Genomic DNA, 24,884 nt, shown 5'->3' with positions numbered 1-24,884 from the left:
TTTAATAAGCTGGTATAAGACTTTGGTTCTCCGTTATATTTCCCAGTAGCAGCATTCCACATGGAATCCAAACAGGAACGTTGCTCCTCGTGTCATATTGTGACGACCCACCACATCCCGCTGTCCTCGCTGTTCAGGGTGTCACTGTCATTGGTCACCATTTGTCTTTGGTCGTTTAGTTTGTTTTTGGTGCAGCTTTGAGAGAGTTTCCTCATTATTGTCTTTTACATTCCAGTTCTGGCAAATTCCGTCCATCCAGCAATGGCCTTCTTTTGTTATAAGTCACGTATGATTATATCCCTCATGGTCTTTAATGCAACCTGAAATACGCCATCACACACACTTATACAGCATTACATTCATTCGTTCATTAGCTTTAAATGAATAGTTCAGCCAAAAATGAATATTCTGTCATTATTTACTCGCCTTACATTTACAGTTCATTGTGACCACGTCTCTCATGATCCAAAAATGAACAAACCACTATAACTATGGTCCTTGTGCACTATCTTTATATATCTGAAGTCATATAATGATTTGTGCAAGCCATGAAATTAAATGTTACCCTATCTATGAAGAATTCACCCATGTTTAGGTTAATTTTTTTTAAACCTCGTAATGTTTAATCAAAAGCCATAGCTAGATCTTCTGCTGAAATGACAGATTTCTCTCTGTTGATGTATACAGGATTCTCCAATTTTTTAGTGTGCTTAAACTCCGCCCCTGATAGCTCTCTTTTGAGAGCCACGCCCACATCTCAACATCCAATCAACAACTGATCAACAATCAACAATAATCTCAGAGGTACATCACAATACAGAACAGAATACATTTGATGTTACTTGGTTCCAACCTTCAAACTAGGATAGATACTATATTCAAATAATTAAATATAAAATATTTTAGCCCTCGATATAACTATAAAAAAGTTTTCATTATAGAAATATTTGATTAGTTTCCATGACTTTTCCAGGTCTGGAAATCACACTTTTGAATGTACATCACAATACGGAAGAATCATCGTTTCATTGCAACTTTAAGTTATAATTGTCTAATGAGCTGTTGTTGTATGGACAAGAGCTATGAATTTGTTAAGTTATAATAATAATAATAATAATAAAGAAATCTTTTAATAATAACTTTTGCTGCATGATTTCGAATGACCTGGAATATGATGCATGTGCGGGATGGATCATTGTTATGGTGTTTTTTGTGCTTTCGAGAGCTTGACGAACATGATCACTATAAACTGTTGTGTGTAAAAGAGACACAATAACCGCATACAAGTTAAGAGTGACATGAGGTGAGTAAATGATGCCTAAGTTTTCATTTTTGGCTGACCATGTCCTTTAAATCCGGTCTTATCCAAGGAGCACTCCCATATAAGAGTAGCCTTTCTCTTATCTGTTTCTCTCTTGAATGTCCATGTCTTTCTTTCTTTCATTCATTCTTCAGGTATATCTGCTCCTCTCCCTTAGGTGGGATCACGTCCATGTCTTGTCTTAGGAAAACTGCAACACGATCAGGCCAGCGTGGTTGTGTTTTGTTGCGTGTCTTCATTGGATGTGCAGCCTAACGCTTCCTCCGCCCGAGCGCTGGGCCGGCCGTTTGCTTGTGTTTGCTTTGGTTAGTCATCTCCGTGTCAGAAGGGAGCTGTCGTAAACCACAGCTCTGGTGTAAATTAGCTAGTATTTATTATTAGGGTTGTAGAGGTCCAACCCAGTGGAATATAAAGTGATACCATGGCATTGTATGGTCAAACAAGACAAGACGGTCCTGCTTTGCATTAGCAGTGTCATTTTCACTGGACTGTGGAGTAGGACTGTCTTTTTGTTTATTCCTAGTCCTCATGTAAACGTTAGCAGTGGGATATTGGCGTGCGCATTAACGTGGCCGTGCGGCACGCACTCTCTTGCTCCTCTTGCTGACGGTGGTGAAGCGGAATGGCGTTAAGTCCGGCTGCTCTCCGGGCGGGAAGCGCTTCATGAAGTGGACGTCCTGCTGGTTGGGAAGCGTGTGCGGACCACGGCGAGGGCGCCCTCTTTTGGTGAAGCCCACGTACCACCCTGTGTAGCGTGCTGACATTAGCGCTGTGTAGTTGTTTTCCAGAACCTTCTCTATGAAGACACAGTCTGCGCTACGATTGCTGGCCTTCTGAGAAGAGAGAAAAGTCCATATACACATATGGAGACAAACATACACAAACAAAGAGGGTGCATGTGTTAGCTTGACCATGAACGTTATATGTTTAATACATTTAAAAAAATTAAAAAACAAAAACATGGACTAATAGTCACACATATCCATGTTTGTTGATCATCTATATTAGTGGTTCTCAACCTTTTTGATTTCATGTAGGCTTAGGGTGTGTGTTCACACCCTAAGACTAGAAACCAGAAATGCTAAGCGGACCCAGAAAAAAAAATAAAGTCCTGGTCCGCTTAGCGTTCACAGTGGCATTTTAACATCGAACCTAAAGATACGGAATCTAAATGGATAAAGATGTTCACAACCTAATTGGCTTTTATTAGGTATATTTTGCAACAGAACTTACGATCAAAACAATGCAGGACTAAATGCGCTCGCTGTATGTGTGTAGATATGATGGTTTTTCGACCAGATGAACTCATGAAGAGGAGAGAAAATGCGTAAAGGAGTCAAAACAGCAGCAGGAATCCTCCGTCACACACAAACGAAGATCTTCTGCGAGGAGACGCGGTTCTTATGCCTGTACTGAACAGTGATGGTCAACATCCCGATTATGACGAGAAAAAACAGGTATGCTTGCGCATTCTGTCCTTTTTAGAGTCACTTCTTTCCGACATCATGTCCCATTTTTGGTTTGTTTACATGTCTTTGTCAAGGTCCCTGTTGCGTTCATATTTCATTAGAACCGCACAGTCTGCACCAGTGTTAATTTGTAAGCGGATCGAGACCCATCTTTTCAGGGGTCTTGGTCCGCTTGTTTGGTGGCACCAGGGTTCAGATGGCACCGTTCACACTTATTCAAATGAACCGCATTAACAAAGCAATCAAACCAGGGTTTGTTCGTTTTAATCCAACCAAATATGCCAAGTGTGAACACATCCTTAGATGCAACTTTAACATGGTCAGTTTTGGGGATTCGACAACTGCATTTACTTACAGATCAGAGTCACGAAATGTCTCGTTCACACAGGAACTTACAGTAGCGTCTCGAATACTGTGTGTATGAACAGGAGTCAAGCTCATAGTCTCTAACCAATGACCTAAGTATTATCAAAGATGGCGACCTCACTTAAACTGAAAATCGCTTTTGCCACGACAAGAGTCCAAACGAGCCACGAGTTCATCCAACAAATCTTCATTAACCGATAGCAGCTTTAATATCTGGGTGGAGAGTGACTGGATCTAAAACCTTCAGACGACACAGCTTATGTCTCCGTAGCTGTAAGTTACCGAAACCACACACGAAAACCCGCATTTCTGCAGCGTAGAACAGCTTTCTCCCACTGTATGACGTGACAGACAAGGGGCTGCGTTTCCTGAAAGCGGCATAAGCCAGAACCATTGGGAAATGCAGCCCAGTCCGGTTCTGTTCACAAAGCGCGGGTTTTCCGAGAATGCGGTTATGAGTCCTGAAAATTTACGGGTGTGAGTTTGGTTACAGAATTCGGTTGTCACTCCCGTAAATAACTGTTCCTGTGTGAACGTGGACATAAAGTCCGTAGTTGTTCCTCTTTGTCGCCATCTCTGTTCGAAATTGCAATTGCAGTTATTCACAGAATTATTAACTTTACGTGGGTTGTACCTCGGCACGGCACAGCACGGATGAATCCAGTGTTTTGAGGAGAATGTGCGGCCGTCAGTCGCCGCCGGTGTGGATACTGACATTCAGAATCAAAGATTATACTTTTTGGAAGTATGACCAACATAAGAATTTTTACCGGAAAAAATCATCTGAACAAGTATGTAACAAACACTTTTGTTCTGACCAACTAAGGGGAAAAAAGCATTGCAGTAAATCACACTGATTAAATCTAACGATCGCTTATCATATCACGTCAAACCGTGCAAATTATACTTTGTTCTCAAATTGTTAATGTTAACAACATCAGCATTGCGTGAATACATTTAATTCGCTTCCGATATTATCCTTGTTTTCGCATGGGCCGGTTGCAGTCTCTTTTTTTCTGTAGACACTCTGAAGTCTGACCGAAGTCTTCTGCACTTTACAGCGGGTGAGTCTCCAGCTGTCACTGGTGATTGTCGTTTGTACCTTTCTGGATCCACCATCAAATTGATAAGTTCAATAATATCAAGTGCTGTGAGAAAATAAAGGCTATAAATCTCCACCTCCAACATCCTCACACGCAATATATCCACTAGCCGAGACTCTTCTTTATGTGTACAGATGTGACGTAATGACACAAAGACATGCTGGAATTTCCCACGGACCACTACAACTGGAATTAAAAACATTATTAAAAGCTTACCGTTTTGAATCGAGCTAAAGCAAGCAGATCGTTTTGCACACTAGTTGGTTATGTACTTGCTCGAAATTTTATTTTGGATAATTTTTAACCCAAAAGTTACTTTAAATACAGGACTAACACCTGTATTCTGCTGCTGTGTGAATGTGGTCTTTTCCATGTTAATTTATACATGTGTTATTTTGAGTTACATATTGCATTGAGAGTTAAAGGAAATGCACCTAAACGTAAAAACAGGATATACAATATACAGAATATACATATACAAAGTGACAATGCTTATGCTTATGTTTGAACTTGTTTCAATATAGGAAAGATACAAAGTGAAGGAAGTGTGTTTCACCTTGCCTACGAGCTTTCCCCTGCGGTTCATACACAGGTAATGATTGGTCTCCTTCCCTCGGATTCGCACCTGGCTGCCGAAGGTGTCTGCCTCCACTACGAGCTGGGCTTGTGAAGAGACAGGCAGAGAGACAGACAGACGTTACTAAAATATCACGTTGAGCTCTGGTTTTGCAATGACGTAAATAATTAAGGTTTATAATCTGATGTGATGGCTCTGTTTCAGCAGCTGCCTTGACTGGAACTATTAATAGCAGTCAAGAGAGAGATTGATAACCTGATTTAAGCCAAATAAATAAAAGCTCAATATAATTGACATCAGCGGTCGACAGAGGTATAGATAACCATCACACTCATGCTTGTCAGTCTTTTCTTATTATTTACATGTATAATTATAATTAAACAATTAAACAAAATGCAACAATGCCAGAATATTTTCCATTTCTATACGGATTTTTGATTTAAAACATTTTGATAAAAGATATGAAATATGCAACAATATTTTATATAGTGCTACACTGTTGTCACATGACTTCATTACACTGCATGTTTTTTTATTTGACATCCAGTTAACAACGTTTTTTTACATTTTAAATCCAATTTCCTGTACAAATGTTTTTAACTTTCTGCAGTCTGATCAAATAATGAGTCGAAGGTGTTTAAAAAATTGGCTTCACTTTCGGTTCTTTGTAATGCATTATGGGATACATGTGGTGGGTGATCGGGATTTCCATGCATATTCCAGACAATATTCATAATGCACGGCACGTTGTAGAAATAGTACGAATAGTGTTGTACTATGCTCTTCTGAACATAGCCTCTCTGTCACTTCATTTTAAAAACCTCCATTTCACGCTATATTTCACTGAGGTCATTCAGCCTGTGTGTGTGTGTGTGTGTGTGTTTCAGGATATGGCAGTTGAAGCTCTGAAATGGCTCCTTGCGTGACCTTTATGAGCGCAGGGGTCACTGGAGATCAATAACCTCTTTGTCGTCCTCCAATCTCTCCTTATCCAGACATCCCTCACTCGTTGTGTAAATACATTCATCCTAAATCCCCCTTCCCATCTCCCCTCCCTGTCTTTCTCTTCCCTTTATTTCCTGATGAGTAGAGTCGATCATAAAAACCCGGAAGATTCCAGAACAATATTTTCACAATAAAAAAATGTAAGCATTATGAGGCGAATCTCACATTATTAAAAATTATTAAAATTAAAATTAAATTATTAAAATTATATTCTACTTCATTAAAATGAAACTTGTTTTAGGACAATTTAGAATTTTGACAGAATTTTTTTTGGGGGGGGGGGGAGCTATGCTAAATTATTTAAATTTAAAGTATTTATAAATAAGGGTTAGTATTTGCGCAATTACATTTCATTTAGACTGTCTTAAATGTAATGTTGTATTACAGTACAGCTTTATTTTAGTATCTTTACATAATTGATATCTTTTTTATATATTTTGAATTAGTTTTTATTTTTGTATATTTCATTTAAATTTTAGTAACTTGTGTGTTCTTGTCATTTTAATTATTCATGTTGCTTTGGGAAACAATATATATACATATATATATATATATATATATATATATATATATATATATATATATATATATTATTAAGTAACATTTGCTGCTGCGTTAATGAAAGTTTTGTAATGAAATTACAAAAAAGAGAATTTGAGGGGGAAACATGCTAAATGTTTTCTTTCTCATGCTTTTTAAAAAATTTATTTCTGTGGCTTTTTGATTATTTTGTGAGATTCATCCATGAATGAAACGGGCCCGCTGTTCGATTTGAGCGCAGATATCGATTTTCAACTTCCTTGCCCTTTAAATGTGCTTCTGAAACACATCTGAGGCCATTGAGAGGAGAGGGGGATGGATGCATGGATGGATGAATAGATGGATGGGGGAGAGGAAAGTGGTCAACTGACAGGTTTTTTCAGTAGCCAATAATAATATGTGGAGGTCGGGCGGCTGACGGACACAATTACATTTATTTAAACTCAAAATTCACAATTTTGAAAACAGAAAATGTGCAATTGTTTGGTAGATATTAGAATTGAAACAAGTGGGAATTTGAGCTAGTTGATAAAACTAAAACTTTTTTTTTATGATATGAGTATAGTTTTATATTACTGCAACGATGTACATCACATACACTCTTAAAAGAAACAGATCTATATAGTAGAATCATAAAGGGTGCTGCCAGAGGTTCCATCATCAGATTGTTTTATGGATTTATTAGTTTTAATGAATTCATTTTGTTTTAATTCAATTTTTTATGTTGATTAAATTTTATGAATTAAACAGCATGTAAACATACTTTATCCCTAGAAAATTTTAAACAACCTGTTAAACATTAAAAAAGTATTATGCAATAATTTAAGAAATAAAGATTTCTCCTTGTATGGAACCTTTTTGGCATAAAGTGTTCTTTTAAATTGAGTGAAGAACACTAAGGGTTCTATAGAGAACCATACTGAACATTTAAGAGTGAGATGTTTTTCTTGGAATATCAACAAAATCCTACAAGAAAACAGAATTCATTGGCGTCTCTTTCTCTCTCGCTGTCTGTAAATCACTGTATCAGCAGTAGCTGAGTCTTTTCCTGTTTCCTGTGTGTGTGTGTGTGTGCGTGTGTGTGTGTGTGTGTGTGTGTGTGTGTGTGTGTGTGTGTGTGTGTGTGTGTGTGTGTGTGTGTGTGTGTGTGTGTGTGTGTGTGTGTGTGTGTGTGTGTGTGTGTGTGTGTGTCTCTGTGTGTGTCTGTCTGTGGTCGGTCTTTCTCATGTGTGTTTGCTAGAAGAGTGAGATATACATGTGTGTGTCTGTGTGTGTCTCTGTGTGTGTCTGTCTGTGGTCGGTCTTTCTCATGTGTGTTTGCTAGAAGTGTGTGTCTGTGTCTGTCTGTGGTCAGTCTTCTCATGTGTGTTTGCTAGAAGAGTGAGATATACATGTGTGTGTGTGTGTGTGTGTGTGTTGTTACCATATTTGTCTCCGTCCTCTCCGCGGGCGCTGATCTTGCGTCCGAGCACCTGGACGTGTTTGCCGCTAGTGCGGCTGTATAGCTGGTACACGCGATGATGTCGCCGGCTCATGGCGTCTCGTGCACGAGTCTGGTTCTCCACGTGCACACTAAAGTTCACCCCATCCACTCCAAACACCTGCAGTGAACAGACCACACACATCCTCATCCACTCTTTCTTCCCTTCTTAATCTGAAATTTGTCTGTAGTGAAATCATTGTAAAAACAAAAAAGTACCATGGTAATGGCCTATAGTTTGACTTTATAGTGTTTATTGTTAACACAGGCATTGATTTCATATCAGAATGTGAGTTTGCAGTGGATTGTGGATGACAACCTCCAGAGCATCTACAACGTATACCAGCGGTAACATTTTTTTTCTCACATTTATCGATGTTTGATTTATTGATTTATATTATGTTAACCAGTACTAAATTACTTAGTGTATGTTGTTGGCTGCATTATCTACTGTACAACAGAAGCCTAAAACAATGACTATGACTTTGATGACTATGATAAGGTTTCATTTGTTAACATTAGTTAACTAGAGTAAATGATGAACAATACTTCTACAGCATTTGTTGATCTTAATGTTTTTTCAACATTTACTTTAAGATCAAAAGTTGTTAACGTTATTTAATGCACTGTGAACAAACAATGAAGAACTGTATTTTGATTGCCTTTCATTAACAAAGATTGTAAAATGCTGTGAAAATTTGATTTCTCATTGTTAGTTCATGTTAGCTACACTATAAAAAAATAATTTTTGAAGTTGTAAATAAAGATTAATGGAGTAAATTTTTCTTACTTCAGAATTTCATGTTTAATTCAATGTGTTACTTGTGGTTTCATAATTGTTTGTGAAATTCACTTGCAATTTCTGAGTGAAAATTGTTTTTTACACCAAATTACTGTTCTAATGTTATAGAATGTGACAGTGTCAAGTGTTAGCAAATTAATGAAAATTTATAATTATTAAGACAAACATATTTGAAATAACATGTACTGATAAATTGTGCACAATAACACCAGGAATGTGTATTAAACAGTCCATTTTGTTTGATGTTGAGCAGGTTAACTCACCTGTAGAGGATTACACATGACCAGCATCATCTGGATATACCTGAGGAGAGAGAGAGAGAGAGAGAGAGAGAGAGAGAGAGAGAGAGAGAGAGAGAGAGAGCAAGGTCAGGTGAGTGCTACCATGGTAACAAAAACAAATCCACCCTGCAACCCAAAGCCCTGCTGACGGAGCAGATCCACAGGGAAAGGGATGTTATAATTTACATCTCAAGAGCTTGAAGTTTATGTAAAGGCTAATGTACAGTCAGATGCTCATTATCACAAAATAAACCTTGACTCGGGTCTTATATCCTACTGAAATAGTTTGTTTGTCCCACTTATAATGCTGGCTGATACTTATCAAATAAAAAAATAAACACCTAATGCGAGATATCAGGTTCATTAGAAGCTATAGGGAAATAGTTAGAACAATGATAAAGTGCAGTAAACAGTAAATTTGCTCTACAAAACAATAATGTGATGATAAATACCAGTTTGCAATATAAAGCAGCATAATGGACTGTCCTTGTACGGGTAAAAGAACTGGAAACGAATGACACAGGAAGACTCGCATATTAAAAATGAACAAATGTCCTATCGTTCTTACATTAAAAATAAGGTAGATAGAAGTTATATGATGTGACTTCAGCTTCTAAGAACCCCGGGAAATGTGAAAAAGGTCCAATGTTTACAATAAGATCTATAGCATGCATTTAGAAAATAGATGAATTTGCATTTAATGCTGATTTTCAGCGACTTCTCTTCTTGGTTTAATCTCCACATGTTGTTGGAAAAGGGAAAAACCTGACATTTGAAGCATAACTCAGATTTTCATGGAAACTTGGACGTCCATGGGTGTGAGTAAGATTTTAAGCGTATAAGAGCGAGTGGATGAGGGCAGCGCTGCTCGGCCCACGGTAAAGTTCTCCATCACCACAGGCTTTTTTCTGGCAGGGGACTGTGACTTTGAAATCGAACAGGCCTGCAGGACGGATCAGTGCGTCTGCTCAACATAAGTCAGTGTGAAAAGTCCGATGTTATGACAGCCAAAGAGGAGACCACAGGCCCCTACGGGACTAACGCCTCTGCAAACTCCAAACTATAGAAACCAGTTGAGGAACAGGTTTCACTTCTGCTCAAATACACTTGAAGGTGACGTGTGTATTTTTTCTGATGTATAAACACTTTCTCCTATCCCAGCTAAATATGTAGAGACAACTATAAGTAAACCATTTGCAGCGTAAAACTGTGAGACTGATTGTTTGAGCTTCAGCTTCGGATCAACCAATGAAGCATTATTGAACTAAATTGAGCTGAATAACGACCAATGTCTTCTGCTTTACATCTGAAACTTTAAAGGGATAGTTCACCCAAAAATGAAAATTCTGTCAGTAATTAATCTCCCTCATGTTGTTCCAACCCCGTAAGACCTTCGTTTATCTTCGGAACACGAATTAAGATATTTTTGATGAAATCTGAGAGCTGGATCACTCCTCCATACTAGTCCATAGGCTTCTTGAGGGATTGAAACTTGTTCCCCGAAAAGTTATTAAAGACATTGTTAAAATAGTCCAAGTGACTACAGTGGCTCAATCTTAAGTTTATCAAGCGACGAGAATACTTTTTGTGCGCAAAAAAAAAAAAAAATAACCACTTTATTTCAACTACTTATTTCCTTCTCTGTGGGCCTCGAGTCAGTTCACTAGTGTGATTGCGTAGTGCTTTTGTGTTGTACGTTCACATTTGTTGTGAACAAATTGCGTTGTTGTTGCGCATCACACACATGACCAGCGTCGGCCAATAGTGAGCCTACGTGTGACCTATAGAACCACAAAAACCTGATGTGATACTCAACAACAACAAAAAACACATGCAGACATAAAAAAAAAAAAAACATATTTTGTCAAAATGTTCAATAAACTTTAGATTTAGAAAGACATTTTTTTATTGTTCTGTCAATTATTTCATGTCAAGCTTTACAGGACTAATGAGAATCTCCATTGTGATTTTTCTTTGTGTAGAGACTTGTGCAGTGCGAGTGGACTGATGCTGAGCTCACGCAGAAGTCCTCATGATGCTGGTCAACACCTGCTCAACAGAAGAGGTAGAGCTGCAGTTTAATGCATTTGCCTGTAGATGTGGTTTGCAAACAGATTTTACAGTTCTGATGCCACTTGTGTCATGTTTGGGATGTTAAAATGCATTCTTCAATGCTAGTTTAATGTGCAAATAGGCATATTCCCATGCAGAAATCACTGTCATGATACTAAGGTGTTGCTATAAGGTCATTAAAGCGTGGATGGTTTTAGCACATTTGGTTTGTTCTGTAATCTTCTGGTCTCTAGATATGGCTCAGTGTAAGTTTGTGGGATTTTCTCAGCTGTTTTATTATCCACCAGGTGAAAACCTTGAGTTTGATTACTTAAAGTAACTAAATAAAAGCGGTATGGGAAGCGTAATGTTACTGTAACTTTGAATGTTATTATCATTTACCAAAACTAAAACCATAAAAAAAAATCATGTCATGTACTTAAACCCTATATAGGCATTTCAAAAAAGAGTAACACTTTACTAAAAGCCTTGAATTTATAATGCATTATAAAGTTATTCATAACGTACATTAAAGTGCATTAAAATATTTGCAGATTCCCTGCACATCTGAAGGTGGCTGCTAGTCATGTGTTTTTATGCATTATATATTACGCCTGTTCAATGAAGTATTATAATCAAATGTATTATAACTGTGGTTACAATTACTCATGAGATCATACATTGCATTATAAGGTACATTACAAGGCATAATTAATGCATTAATAATACTTTTATAATGCATTATAAATAGTAGTGTTACCAAAAATGTGACCCTGGATGACAAAACCAGTCTTATGGCTCATTTTTTTGAAATTGAGATTTATACATCACATGAAAGCTGAATAAATAAGCTTTCCATTGATGTATGGTTTGTTAGGATATGACAATATTTGACCGAGTTACAACTATTTGAAAATATGGAATCTGAGGGTGCAGAAAAATCGAAACATTGAGAATATCGCCTTTAAAGTTGCCCATTTATGTTCGCGATTGTGCTGCATTCACTCACTAAAATAAATGTTTTATATATTTACGGTAGGAAATTTAAAAAATATCTTCATGGAACATGATCTTTACTTAATATCCTAATGATTTTTGGCATAAAAGAAGAATTGATAATTTTGACCCTGTTACGACCCCCGAATTAGCCTAGGGGTTCGGGAGTCCAACATTTAAATGCGACATTAAAGAGGGACATATATAAGCCATGGTTTGTACAAAAGACCCAACAATCAAGCTTACTGTGCAAAAAGCCAAAACCTTTATTCAGCAAACAAGGTAAATGGCGAAAATAAAGTGAATTAATCTATACGAATATAGATTAATATATATATAAATGGACATGAGATACAGAATTTCTGTAAGATGGATTAAGTTAATGAAAAGAGAAAAAGATAGACGTGGACGGCGCCAAAGAAAAGAAAATAACAAAACCAAACGAAGTCTAGCTGTTAAATAACCTCTACTCCTAACTAAGAAAATAAAGAAGAAAACAATAATCTTCAGCGTCCAAGACGCCCTACCTAATCTCCACTAACTAACAGAAAACAGAAATACAGGGAGTGGCACTCGCCCCTAACCTAATGTGTTTAGACAAAAGCGAAATCCCTGCGTGTTGCAGTGTATGTCACGTGACATGCTACCTGTCTATCTCTCTCTCCGCACTAGTAACTTTCAGCGGTCTGCTGTAGAGCAAGTTACATAAAATCAGAGAATTAAACACAGGAAGAGTTCACTCATGCATAAACTCAGCATCACACAGAGTGAACGAGAACCACAGCCTTAACAGGGTATACAAAGTCATGACAGAAAGCTGCGTGGTCTGAGTCTCAGCGAGCCGAGAGCTTCTGTGGAAACGTCTGGCGTGCACTCTTATTCCCCGGGTGGCCTGTTCCCATTGGCGACAGCGAGAAAAGGTGACGTCAGCGCTAACAATGTATTGTTGGCTATTCCCACAAATATACCCGTGCTACTTAAGACTGGTTTTGTGATCCAAGGTCACAAATAAATAAATAATAAAAATGACTAAAACACATGAAATGAAAAAAATTACATCTATATCAAAAACTATAATAGGATATCAATGATATTAAAATAACAGTGATAGGTAAAATGACACTGGTTGTGTTTCACCTTCATATTGTCTTTATTTTCTCTCTCTCACACAGCTTGTGCACACATTTCTCTGTCTTTCCCTCCCTGTGTCCTTCTTGGCAAATGTTTCGTGAAAACAGTGAATCAGATATCGCTCTCTCTGGGTGGTGTGGGTGTGGTCAGTGTGATGTCACTCATTGAGAAGGCGACGGTGGGTGTGAACAGAGAAAAAAAGCGGAACACATCACTTCCTCCTTATCGTCTCGCCAGTGACCCCGCGACCTCCCCATGACCGAATGTCTGAGATCATGAGCGTGTGGGTGTGTGTACAAGTTTTGCTATACTTGTGAGGCCAAAATGCTTTGTTGATGCTAGTCAAAAATCTCCTCATTCATAGTTGGCTTTTAAGCAAACTACAGGTATGCTCATAAATTGGCTGTAAGTGTACTTCTCTTAGTGGTTAGTGTGAGGGTTGGTTTAGGGTATAAACGGTCTTTAACAATCCCATATTTTGCATGGATGTTTATTAGATTTATACTGTACTGTTCGTAATATTCATCTGGACGAGAGTGAATGATAAAAAACTTTGCCTTTTGAATGTTAGAACGTTCAGCGAATTCAATGTAAATTATAAGTACGCCAATCATAGGCTAACTCTGTGTTGTTTTCATAGCATGGCTGCATGAGTTTGATCTGTTTGTCCAACCAATGGAAGACCAATCGAGTGTTTGAAAACGTTTCTTTTCCGTGATTATTTTGATGATTCAGTTTGGTGATGCAGAAATGACACATCTAATCTTTTAACAGATGCCTTAGTCATATGTGTGCTTATTCAGAGACCGCCGAAAGAGAAGGCTTATGATTTCTTATATGGTTTCAAAAGCAACACGATTCCATTGACTCTGACACACTCGATTCCAGAAATGCCCTCTGACCCCTGATGTAAAAGCGCATCAGTGAGTTCACTCCACCAGATTCCCAGTCAATGAGGTTTCCTCTGTCTGACGTTATGATTAGTGAGAATTGCGGCCAGGTTGCATCTCTTTGGAACATTAATATTACTCTGATCGCGATAAGACGGTAGTTTTTGATTTATTCTGGATGATTCAGCTGTGGCCCGTCACTTGTTTACATCCCAAAAATTCACCCCGCAAAATGAAATCACCACCAGGGTCAGTGGAGACGCCGAAAACAGAGGAAAACATGCCAGAGGGGGAAAAAAAAGACAGGAATGGAGGAGATATGAAAGGAATTGAGAGAGTGTTTCTCATCTTGTCGTTTTTAATCCCTTGCTCTTTCTCTCCCTTCGTCTCTCTTGTTTCCCTGTCTGGAAGTAGAGAATGAAAGACTCCCCCACACTGCCTCAGCTATGAAGAGATATGTGAGAGAAGAAGGAAGCGTCTCACCAGCTGACAGCTGCAATGAGACAGACACACACATGTACACGCTCTCTCCATCATGCCTGTCAACACACAGTTAATGTACACATGCACTCATAACATGACAAAACCACACAATTAAAGGAATGCTTCAGTACAAGTTGTTGGAATAGTTCACCCAAAACTTTGATGATTTACTCACCCAAAATTGGTGGTAGAAACGATTTTTACTCAAAAATTGCTAGTAAATTTCACAAATAATGACAAACAGCAAATAACACATTAAATTAAATGTGAAATCGTGTTGTAGAAAGACTGAAATTGTATTTTCTTTTACGACATATACTTCAATCATTTTTATTTTATTTACAACTTTTTTTTATTATTATTTTTTTTATTACTGTTTTCCTTACAGTAAAAGTGGTGGGAATGAATGCTGTTGAGATCTAAAATAAAATAAAATAAAATAATGGCTTATTGGTTAATTTTGAATGAAATTGTAGTTTATTCCTCGCACAAAGTGTCATATGCTTCAGGAGACTTGGAATATAGTACAGAAAGTCATATGGACTTCTGTGATTTTGTCATTGTCTTTATTTTTAAATGCTTGTTTTATTTAATTAATTCAGATTGACATCTCTGCAAATATTTCCATTAAGTTAAAAGCTTATTTCTGAATGTTCTGAAAATATCAACTGCTTATCATCGCAATAATTAAACTGTATTTTTGCACAGCTCTCTATATGAAGTTGTATATACACTCATGTAAAGTGATATATACCATATAATAAATCTCAACTGCTTGATTACGTGTATTGTCGCAAAATGTAAACTATATTATCGCCCAGTTGTAATCTACTAAATGTGATTACATCTACATGGCATTAAGAAATTAAGATATTATACACATTGACATCATGATTCTCTGTAAAGCTACTTTGGAACAATTCATATTTCTGAAAAGCGCTATACAAATATACTTGACTTGACATGCTGTAGTGTGGAGGATATATTCAACAAATACTAGCAGAAATGCCGTTCATTGTGCTTAACTTGTTTTGAAATGGAGCTTTCCTTTAAAATGTTCTTAAACACACACACACACACACACACACACACACACACACACACACACACACACACACACACACACACACACACACACACACACACACACACACACACACACACACACACACACACACACACACACACACACTCTGTGACATTTCATTCTCATTCAAATGTGTTGTTCACATCAGCTAAACACTCTCTACAATAAACAGTAAACCACAGGAACACACACCCTACAACAGCAGCACAGTGTACAAAAACCACATTTCCCATGTTCACTGTTGTTGCACGCTTGGCAACTACCCACACATGATGTATAGTAACAGTCTGTCTGATGATTGTTTACTTGTCTGGAGGAACATTGTATACGTGAAGGTAAAAGCTTTTATGACGATGTATAAATAAATAAAAATCTGCAAAATGTTTTACTTTTGAAAACATTATTAAAGACCAGATAACTCTGAATGAATGTTTTATTAATGTTACTGAAGGAACATTTGTCCATAACATTGAGATAACCTTGCCAGAACATTCTGAGAACGTTCCCTGTTATCTGTGTTCATGCTGTCGTTCATTACGGTAGGCTCAGTTGCTGAACAGTGCTGAATAGTTGGTGAGTTGCTCCGAAAATTGCCTTTGATATGTAAATTTCATAACTGTCATAATAACGATGATTTCTAAACAAGTCGTTTTACAGCTTCGTTTCCATTGTGAATGGAGTGTGTTTGCCTAGTACAGCAAACTCTTATTCAAAATGACAAGGGAAATCATGTTTTCCACAATATGTCCACTTTAACCTTTGACCTCACAAGAGCTGAATCAATGGCTCTGTTTACACCAGAGTATTAAGATGCGTTTTGTTCGAGCGGATCACTAGTGGACGGCGCTAAGTACAGATGTAAACGGGGTCTATAACATTTTGAGCTTGTCCACTTTCGTCCACTTCCAGAGGTAGGGGAAAGCGTATTCGCCCGGATTGCTTTCGTAGTGTAAACGCTCATGTGATCGAATGTGTTTGAAAACAGCCACAGAAGACCGTCAACTCTCTACCTACTGACCTAACGCGTGAACATTATGGGAAGCGCTCTAGCCAGATGGGATTTAAACTTTGTCAGCTGAAGACACAAGTTTGGTTTGAAGAGGAAAAAGGTACCAAGCACAGTGTTCTCTCAAAAGTCCTGATTACTAACACACACACTCACAGCGTTCGTCTGGTCTTGCGCCTGTCAGAGCAGAAACTAAAGCTGAGCTCTCCGCATCTCTGGTCGCGTTCATATGTAAATTGTGAGCTTATTTCATCCATTAGATCAAAAGATCTGAAAAAACCCATACATTTACCCTCTCATAGACCCTCCCCTCGAAGAAATCAGGACAGAAGTGGTTAAACGTGGACAAAATGTTGCCAGCAGTCATATCACCCTGTAGCCCAGGACTGGTTGGCCACTGAAGCTAAGCAGGGTTGACCTGGTCAGTACCTGGATGGGAAACCTCCTGGGGAAACCCAGTTTCTGCTGGAAGAGGTGTTAGTGAGGCCAGTAGGGGGCGCTCACCCTGTGGTCTGAGTGGGTCCTAACGCCCCAGTATAGTGATGATGACACTATACTGTAACAAGCACTGTCCTTCGGGTGAGACGTTAAACCCATGTCCTGACTGTCTGTGGTCATTAAAAATCCCACAATGTCCTTCCAAAAAGAGTATGGGTTTAACCCCGGTCTCCCTCGTCCACATGTGATCTGATCGGAAAAAAAACGCATCTTAATAGCAGGTGTAAACAGGGCAAAGCAGGTCTAAAATATTTGAAAGCTATCTGTTAGAATTTCCATTCATCATTTATGGCAGTTGTTTGGCTGGCGCACGCAAATCTGAAGTACCTGATTTGAAATGTGCCATCCTTGTATTTTACATACACGTTTTTTGAGAACAAGAAAAAATGTTTCTGCCAGTACAGTCTGAAAAATAAGCTTAATTCAAAGTGAAAACAAAACTATAATTCTTTCCCTATTGGCAGATTGTTTTCTTTTTTTTAAGGATAATATGTTTTCAGGTCATAGTGCATCTCAAGTAAATGTATCTTGTTTTCAAAATGTTTATATATTTGTACTGGAAAACAAGACGAAAATACTGAGGAAGAAAATCGTTTTGCAGTGAAGATGCGCATATAGTTCCAAACTCTTCAGTGGTGACTATCATGAAATGTGAGTAATGCATAATTTACCGTTTATATATGACATTGACCTTATTTTCACTGTATAAGTCCTCTTACTGTATAAGTGTATACTGTATAAGTCCTCTTAATTTCCTCTTTGACCTTATTTTTTTTTTATAAGGGATTTATTCATAATTTTATGTTATTAGTATATATCCGTCCTTCGGATGAGATGTTAAACTGAGGTCCTGATTCTCTGTGGTCACAAAAAATCCCAGGATGTCTTCCAAACGAGTAGGGGTGTAATCCTGGCCAAATTTGCTCAGTGGCCTCTGTCCATCATGGCTTCCTAATCATCCCCATATATATATACTAATTGGCTTAATTACTCTCTCCTCTCCGCCAGTAAGCTGGTGTTTGGTGGGCGTTCTGGCGCAATATGGCTGCCGTCGCATCATCATCCAGGTGGTGCTGCACATTGGGTGGTGGTTGAGTAGATTCCCCCTTCTATGTAAAACGCTTTGAGTGCCGAGAAAAAGCGCTATATAAATGTAATGAATTATTGTTATTATTATCAAATTTTCCTGTGGCTCTAAAGTGATTAGGGAAAAAAGTTAACTACTTTAGATGTTTTTTAGCAGTTAGTTACTGACTACGTTTACATGCAGCCAATATTTGGGTTATGGTCGGGTTAAGGTCACTATTCGGGTTTCTGAAACATTAGGAATAACCCGTTTACATGCGTGAGCAGAGAGAGTTACTCCTGTATACATGGAATTGCAATATCCCGATGTAAATGGCGACGCACAGTTAGCATCTGGACATTCGGACCACCTTAAGACGCAATATGCGTCATTTCCGATTCTTCTTCCTGGATCCAAAGACAACTACAACAGCAGCAGCACGCGGATAATGAATAGTTGGGGGCAGATAGCGATCACCTTTGTTTGCACTTTGGTGCTGGGACTGACCTCGCTCCAAAAGTATGCTGTGCTGCGTCTCGCCATGTGTACTTCCGGTATACTGCACGCGGGTTTTTGTATGCGCCGAGAAGTTCCTCTACTCAAAAGACCAAGATTCCTTGCGAATAGAACATGCACAGAACACAAATCATTATGGGGATATGCCGATACGCGTTTACATGACCAAAAATTTGGGTTAGAAAAGGGGTACCCCAGGTTTTTTAAAATCCGGGATATGAGCATATTCCGGTTTTTGCCGGTGTTTACATGGCCGTGCATGACCGGTTTATTGCTAACATTCCGGTTTTGAACGGGTTATTGGCTGCATATAAACGTAGTCTATGATGGCCATAATAATCAGCAAAACCCCTTTATGCTGAATTATCTTCAGGGTGGTCAAAGCGATTCAAACCAATCAGATTCTTGGATTTGATCTGTCATTCTGTTCTATAATTTCCTGGTGTTTATACAGCACATAAAACAAGTCATGAAGCGCAGGTGTCACTGCACCCTAAAAACATTTTTCTCTACTGCTAAACTGCTCCACTTGCTGAAGATGTTTAAACAAAGCTGTAGGAAAATGTAAAAGCATGTGAAAGCTCTCCAGAACGGATCTAGATGGCCCTTTTCGTTACCTACACTCATACTGGCCCAATATGCTCGCGAGCTCACATGTGTTTGTGAAGTTTCCTCAGAAACACATTACCAATGTAAATGGAACAGAGACACTCAGTGTATCGTGTTGCTAAATGGTGCGTCACCGAATGGCACAGGCTTCACCTGTCTGGCCGACACACACCTGCTCTTTGACCCTTCATACCTGAGATCCCCGACCGGCCACACACCTCGGCATCATCACTGACCAGATGTGCATGTGCTGACCAGGTTCTCATGTGTGTTTATGTGTGTGTGCACCTGCTCACATAAACAGCTCCTCTCCACCTGTGTGCACTGATTTATGCTGTCTGAATTTCTGATGTTAATATGTATGAAGCTGTATACACAAACTAAGGAACTAAGCGTTCAAGGGTTTGGGTCAGTAAGATGTTTTAAATGTTTTTGAAAAAGCCTCACGAAGGCTGCATTTATTTGATCAAAAGAATACAGTAAAACAGTTACAATTTAAAATAGCTGTTTTCTATGTGAATATTTTGTAATATGTAATTTATTCCTGTGATCAAAGCTGAATATTCAGCAGCATTACTCCAGTCTTCAGTCATCTACGTGATCCTTCAGAAATCATTATAATATGATGATTTTGCTGCTCAAGAAACATTTCTGATTATTATCAATGTTGAAAACAGTTGTGCTGCTTTGGTGGAAACCATGATTCAATTATGTTCAGGATTCCTCGATGAAAAGAAAGTTCAAAAGAACAGCATTTACATATTTTGTAACATTATAAATGTCTTTACCTAGCCTGGTTCTACCAGACTCTCGTACATTTCATTTGTACAGAGAGTCTGGCACCGCTCCATTGACAAGCGTTAACTTCCTTGTAGGCGGGTATTCTATTGAAGTCTAAAACTATTGGATCTGCCCAGAGTCACTCTATCTGCCATAACCAATCGCTAACGTTTGGTCGTGACATATGTCTTTTCCCGAACCCCGTGGGAAGATGGCCATAAACACAAAACTAAGCAAAGATTGTTCTTGCTCCGGCTTTAACTTCTTGATATTCGGCAGCATTGCCACAACGGACCGAATGGCTTCGCTCGCATCTTTCTTATTTTGAACTACAACTCAAAATAACGCACGAGTCGACATCAACGTCATCGTTCTCAGCCACTCCCTCTGTTCGCTGATTGGCCCGGTTAAAAAATTGATCGGAGAAAACCAAAGTCTACAGCGCAATCCCAGACGTAGTACTGAAGGAAAATGAAATTGAGCGGAAGTGCGTAGGAGGGCGGAGCCAGGCTAGTCTTTACCGTCACTTTTGATCATTTTAATGCATCCTTGCTGAATAAAAGTGAAAAAATCTTACTGGCCCCAAACTGTTCAACAGTCATGTGTGTTTGTAAAATAGCTAATATATACATAAGTAATAAGCCTATAGTATTAACCATTTTGTTTTCCATATTCTGTGCTTATTGGTTTATTAATATGCAGTAATAAGCAAGGTCTTATTAATGTTATTGAGTGTATTAAGAATATTTAGGGCTTTACTGAGCTCGGATGCTTGTATGCGTGTGCTATACACACATGCTGTACATTTGACTGAAATGCATTAGTATGCATGTGTTGTGTTTCTCTAATAGGCAGCAGAGGTCATGCATGCACACTGCACACGGGCCGCACGGTATGCAGATTTGCACATGCGAGATCTGTGCATGCTGGCTGCAGATCAGCACACATTGGCTTCGGATCTGTGCATGTACGGTTGGTGTAGCTGCCAAACCCTGGCTGCGCAGGTGAGACTGGCTCTGGGTCCCGTAAGAACTCTCAGCTGTTAAAACAGTAGTGCTTCACCGAGAGAGAGAGAGAGAGAGAGAGAGAGAGAGAGAGAGAGAGAGGGAGAGAGAGAGAGAGAGAGAGAGGGAGAGAAAGAGGAAAAAAAACTACTTCAGCTGCAACCTCGGATTCTCCGTATCCCTCCCAAACCGCAACGAGCCTGCGGCCTGCCAGGGAGAGAGAGAGAAAGGTGGGGGGGAAGGGGAAAGAGAAGGAGAAAGAAAGAAAGAAAGTAGCTGCGAGCTTTACTCTACTGAGCGCTATTGTCGGCAGCCAAAACAAGCAAGGTGATGACATCATCAAACCTGAGACAGAATGATTCCTGAAGGCGTTCGTGTGTAGAGTTGAGCGCAGCGAGGTGGAGTCGTATCCCAAATCACCCTGCACACCCTTCAAGCACAATTTACACCGCTGGCCAACTTTAAACAATATAGCAGCACAGGGAAGGAAAGAGAAATGCAGTCAGGGCTGTAGGTGCTGCGAGTCTTAAGATTAATGTTCCAGTGGTGTTCTCTGAAAGATCTACAGGAACAGAAAGTCCCGTATGTGCACCGTTGCATGTAAGATATGTCACTGTAAAAGCCTCTATTTCTGCAGCACTCACTCAAGGTCACTGGATCAGTCCTGATATGGTGATATATTTCCTAGATTTTTACTCCTCTTAGACCTGGTTTCACAGACAGGGCTTAGATTAAGCCAGGATTAGGCCTTGGTTCAATTAGGACATTAAAGTAGCTTTTATAAATGTGCCTTGGAAAAAAACATTACTGGTGTGCATCTTTAAACAAAACAATGGCACTGATATATTTTAAGAATTGTCAATTCAAGTTGCTTTCAGTTCAAGCAGCTCAAACATGCATTTTAGTCTGACTAGACCTAAGCCTTGTCTGTGAAACCGGATGATAAAGTTCACCATTTTAAACCTATTTTGTTTCTGATGTTCTTATCAGTCTTGGCAAGTGAGACTTCACTGGTCACCTGCTTCACCAGAACAAAACAGCAGCACTTTTGCCAGGCCAGCACCAACCAGCATAGAACAAAAAAAATGGCTAGGATTTGCTTTGCAAGAAATTTCAAATGATTACAAAGAAACTGCAAGAAGAAAGACTGAAATAGTCCATTAAACTTCAAAAATAACTTTTACAGTGCAGTGAAGCAGAATGGAAATTAGGAAATTGATTGTTTTTTAAATAGGTTAAATTCCATGCATTTCATGTTTCTTCTTGTATGTAGAGCATGTGGTTTGTACATTTCTGTCCTGATTACATGAGTTGCACTAATCAAGTCTTCTTTCATTGTCTACTGCTTATCGCTATGGCCTTGAGCAAGTCACTGAACCGCAGGTGCTTCACTGAGAAGAGCTTCGAAATCAACTGATAAATGGTGACTAACTTATCTTCACCTCATCTCAAACAAATAACCTCTAGCGCACCTGACGCCTCTCGCTTTCAACACATCTGTGCCTGCTGTCTTCTGTTTCTATAGACCCTGAACTGAAACCACCTCAAATATGGTGCATTTTATCGTTAGACGGTGAATCCGTTTGAAACGACACCAACCTTGAGAACAAGCGCACATGCTAAGCAAACATGATCTAGTCTCACTTCCACAATTCCTGGCTAATTCTGCACAACTGTCTGAGAATGTTAAAGCTCTGTTTGATGTTTTTCTGTCTCTAAACGGCAGTTTCCTGCCGGAGAAGGTCACATGGCCACTGCTCTTTCCAGACAGCAGATAAGGTGCCAGCTCTGTGCCTGCTTCAACAACTATCCTTGGGCGTTATTATTAGTAATTTGGAGAGCTCGGGACCAGACAGGCGCTCCGTCTGCCTTTCGGGGTATGGATTATCAGAGGCCCTTTGGTCCCATCCGCAGGTTGGGAAAGGAATGATAACCATCTCAAGATGACTGCCATGTGTGCACAACAAAAAAATAAAAAAATAAAGGAAAATAAGGAGAGTGGCAGACACACCTTTGGAGCTCTTTTCATTGGATGGGCCTTACCTGAGCTGGGTGTGATTGACATCTGTGTCCATGGTAACCCAGAAATGTGATGTCATACGATCATTATGTAGTGTGTGACCCCATATTAAGACTTGGAGTTTGTCATGTCAAGTGAAGCGTGTGGCACACAGACTGTGGTAATTGACCTTTTTTAAAAGCAGCATTAATAATTTAAACATTACAACTCATTCTGCATGAGGTCATTCAGAAATGACTTACAAGACAGCCACCGTGGAGAGAAAGGCCCACATCGCTTCCTCCGCGTCCGTGGGGCTCCGTGCGCGCTTGAGAAACGGCTCTCCGGGTCACGGCTTCACGTCTGTCCGGTTTGTTTAATCCGTTTGAATGCAGGGTCGGCAGAGGTTCCCGCTGGCGCCGGTGGACTGCATCTTTTCACCGTCAACGGGCGCCTCGGGGTCAGCGGGGTGTGAGAGCACCACCGCCGTTACGGATGGCTGCGGTCCGCGGTCGGTAACGGGCAGGGGGCGGGGCGAGGCGGGGCGCAGCTGAATCCTCCGGAGTCTGACGAACAGGTGAAGCGAAGTTCAAACGCGACCCACACCTATACGCAGTTTCCGCTCATAAAAACTTTCCTGACAGCCAGCAAAAGGTTTTCCAAGCAGTCCGACCGTAACTTTTCCTGCTGAAAATGTCCTTCCACAGATAAGGATTAAAAATGATTAATTCCGTGGAGTGCATGCGCACGCGAGAGGGTCTGTGTCAATGCTGATCCGCCACGGGCGAAATGACGCGCCGCGGGAGGCAAAGCACCTGGACTGGGATGGAGAGATGAAGACGCGGTGGCGGCGAGCTGGACCCCGGGTACCATGGAGCGTGCTCGGTCATGGCTGCTGAGACGGGGAAATGATGATGGGGGGAAAGTAAAAGGAAAGCAGAAGGAAAGGCGGAGGGGTGAGAGGCACACGCTCCCAGCCACCCGCGACAGCAGCTCCCTGCACCTGATTTCCCGGACTCAATTCTGGAGCTCCAGCGCAACAGCAGCCAAAACACGGGCCGATGACATCACCTCCAAAATGTTTGAAGGGGGAAAGAATGCAATCTGAGCTTTTTATTTATTTTTAAAAATGAAGAAAGTTTGCAGCTCCCCCCCAGAACAGCGCAAAAGTCTGTCCGACGAAAGGGCTTAAGTCGATGAGGTAAAACGCGTCTCCTTTTTGCGCATTAAAGAAGGCAAGCCGTACACTGGATGCAGCGTCCACTTAACCTGCGCCGCCTCCTCTTCCTCAGCCGCTTTCATTCACAAATTCACGTTGGATGTAAAAACTAACAACGCGTTTTTGCGCGCGCGGTGCGTAAACGCGGCTTGTTTCTTCTCCGCTCGTTTGTCTTCTGAAGCTCCACGGCAGAGCGCAGAAATCACTCCAAGTAAAAAAAAAAAAAAAAACGAACAAGATTTCAGATCAATCCACCCTCCCTCCCCCAGCCCCCCCCCCCCCCCCCTCTCTCTCTCTCTCTCTCTCTCTCTCTCTCCTTCCTTTTGCGTTTCCCCTCACACACACACTTATTGGATCCAAACGAGATTACTCAATCTCTGTGTGATGTCGCCCGACTACAGCGAAAACACTCGCCAATGTCACCGTGCGCAACAAAATAGCACAAGCGTCGGAGAAAAAAGCTGAGTCCGGGTCAAAAACCATAACCCCACACGTTATGTGGGTAAAAATCTGCCTCTGGTTCAAAACCAAAATCCCCAATCTCGTGTAAACCAGGACCAGCCAGAACGCTTTACGGTAGACGTTTAGTGCTTTTGATGCTTTT

The 24,884-nt window shown here is 39.9% G+C and overlaps 1 protein-coding gene and 1 long non-coding RNA gene across 2 annotated transcripts; one reads left to right on the top strand and one right to left on the bottom strand.

Moving 5' to 3' along the window:
* Window positions 1-1,450: 1,450 nt before the first annotated feature.
* On the bottom strand, window positions 1,451-24,658 carry fgf18a (fibroblast growth factor 18a). The gene is made up of 5 exons (XM_077247337.1): window positions 23,325-24,658; window positions 8,927-8,966; window positions 7,805-7,982; window positions 4,816-4,922; window positions 1,451-2,154 (listed from the first exon to the last, which is right to left on the bottom strand). Exons 1-5 carry the CDS (start codon window positions 23,354-23,356, stop codon window positions 1,885-1,887), a joined length of 627 nt encoding a protein of 208 aa, XP_077103452.1. The 5' UTR covers window positions 23,357-24,658; the 3' UTR covers window positions 1,451-1,884.
* LOC143756702 (uncharacterized) lies at window positions 8,177-14,731 on the top strand. Its single transcript, XR_013210317.1, has 5 exons — window positions 8,177-8,209; window positions 8,917-9,035; window positions 10,927-11,009; window positions 13,165-13,410; window positions 14,428-14,731. It is a non-coding gene; the product is annotated as an uncharacterized LOC143756702 (long non-coding RNA).
* Window positions 24,659-24,884: the final 226 nt, after the last annotated feature.

The sequence above is a fragment of the Siphateles boraxobius genome, unplaced genomic scaffold (genome assembly GCF_051911475.1).
Source record: "Siphateles boraxobius isolate OS27281-9 unplaced genomic scaffold, OSU_SipBor_1 3, whole genome shotgun sequence".
NCBI classification, from domain to species: domain Eukaryota; kingdom Metazoa; phylum Chordata; class Actinopteri; order Cypriniformes; family Leuciscidae; genus Siphateles; species Siphateles boraxobius.
The sequence above is the reverse complement of the archived record's forward strand: the minus strand, read 5'-3'. Positions and strand labels throughout refer to the sequence as shown.

Bases quoted from the DNA above. Each gene is read 5' to 3' on its own strand.
- fgf18a (XM_077247337.1), bottom strand. From the start codon at position 23,356: ATGTGGGCCTTTCTCTCCACGGTGGCTGTCTT. The intron at 4,923-7,804 runs GTAACAACACAC...TCTCTTCACAAG, and splicing joins AGAGGACGGAGACAAATATG to CCCAGCTCGTAGTGGAGGCA. The intron at 2,155-4,815 runs GTGAAACACACT...CTCTCTTCTCAG, and splicing joins GGGGAAAGCTCGTAGGCAAG to AAGGCCAGCAATCGTAGCGC.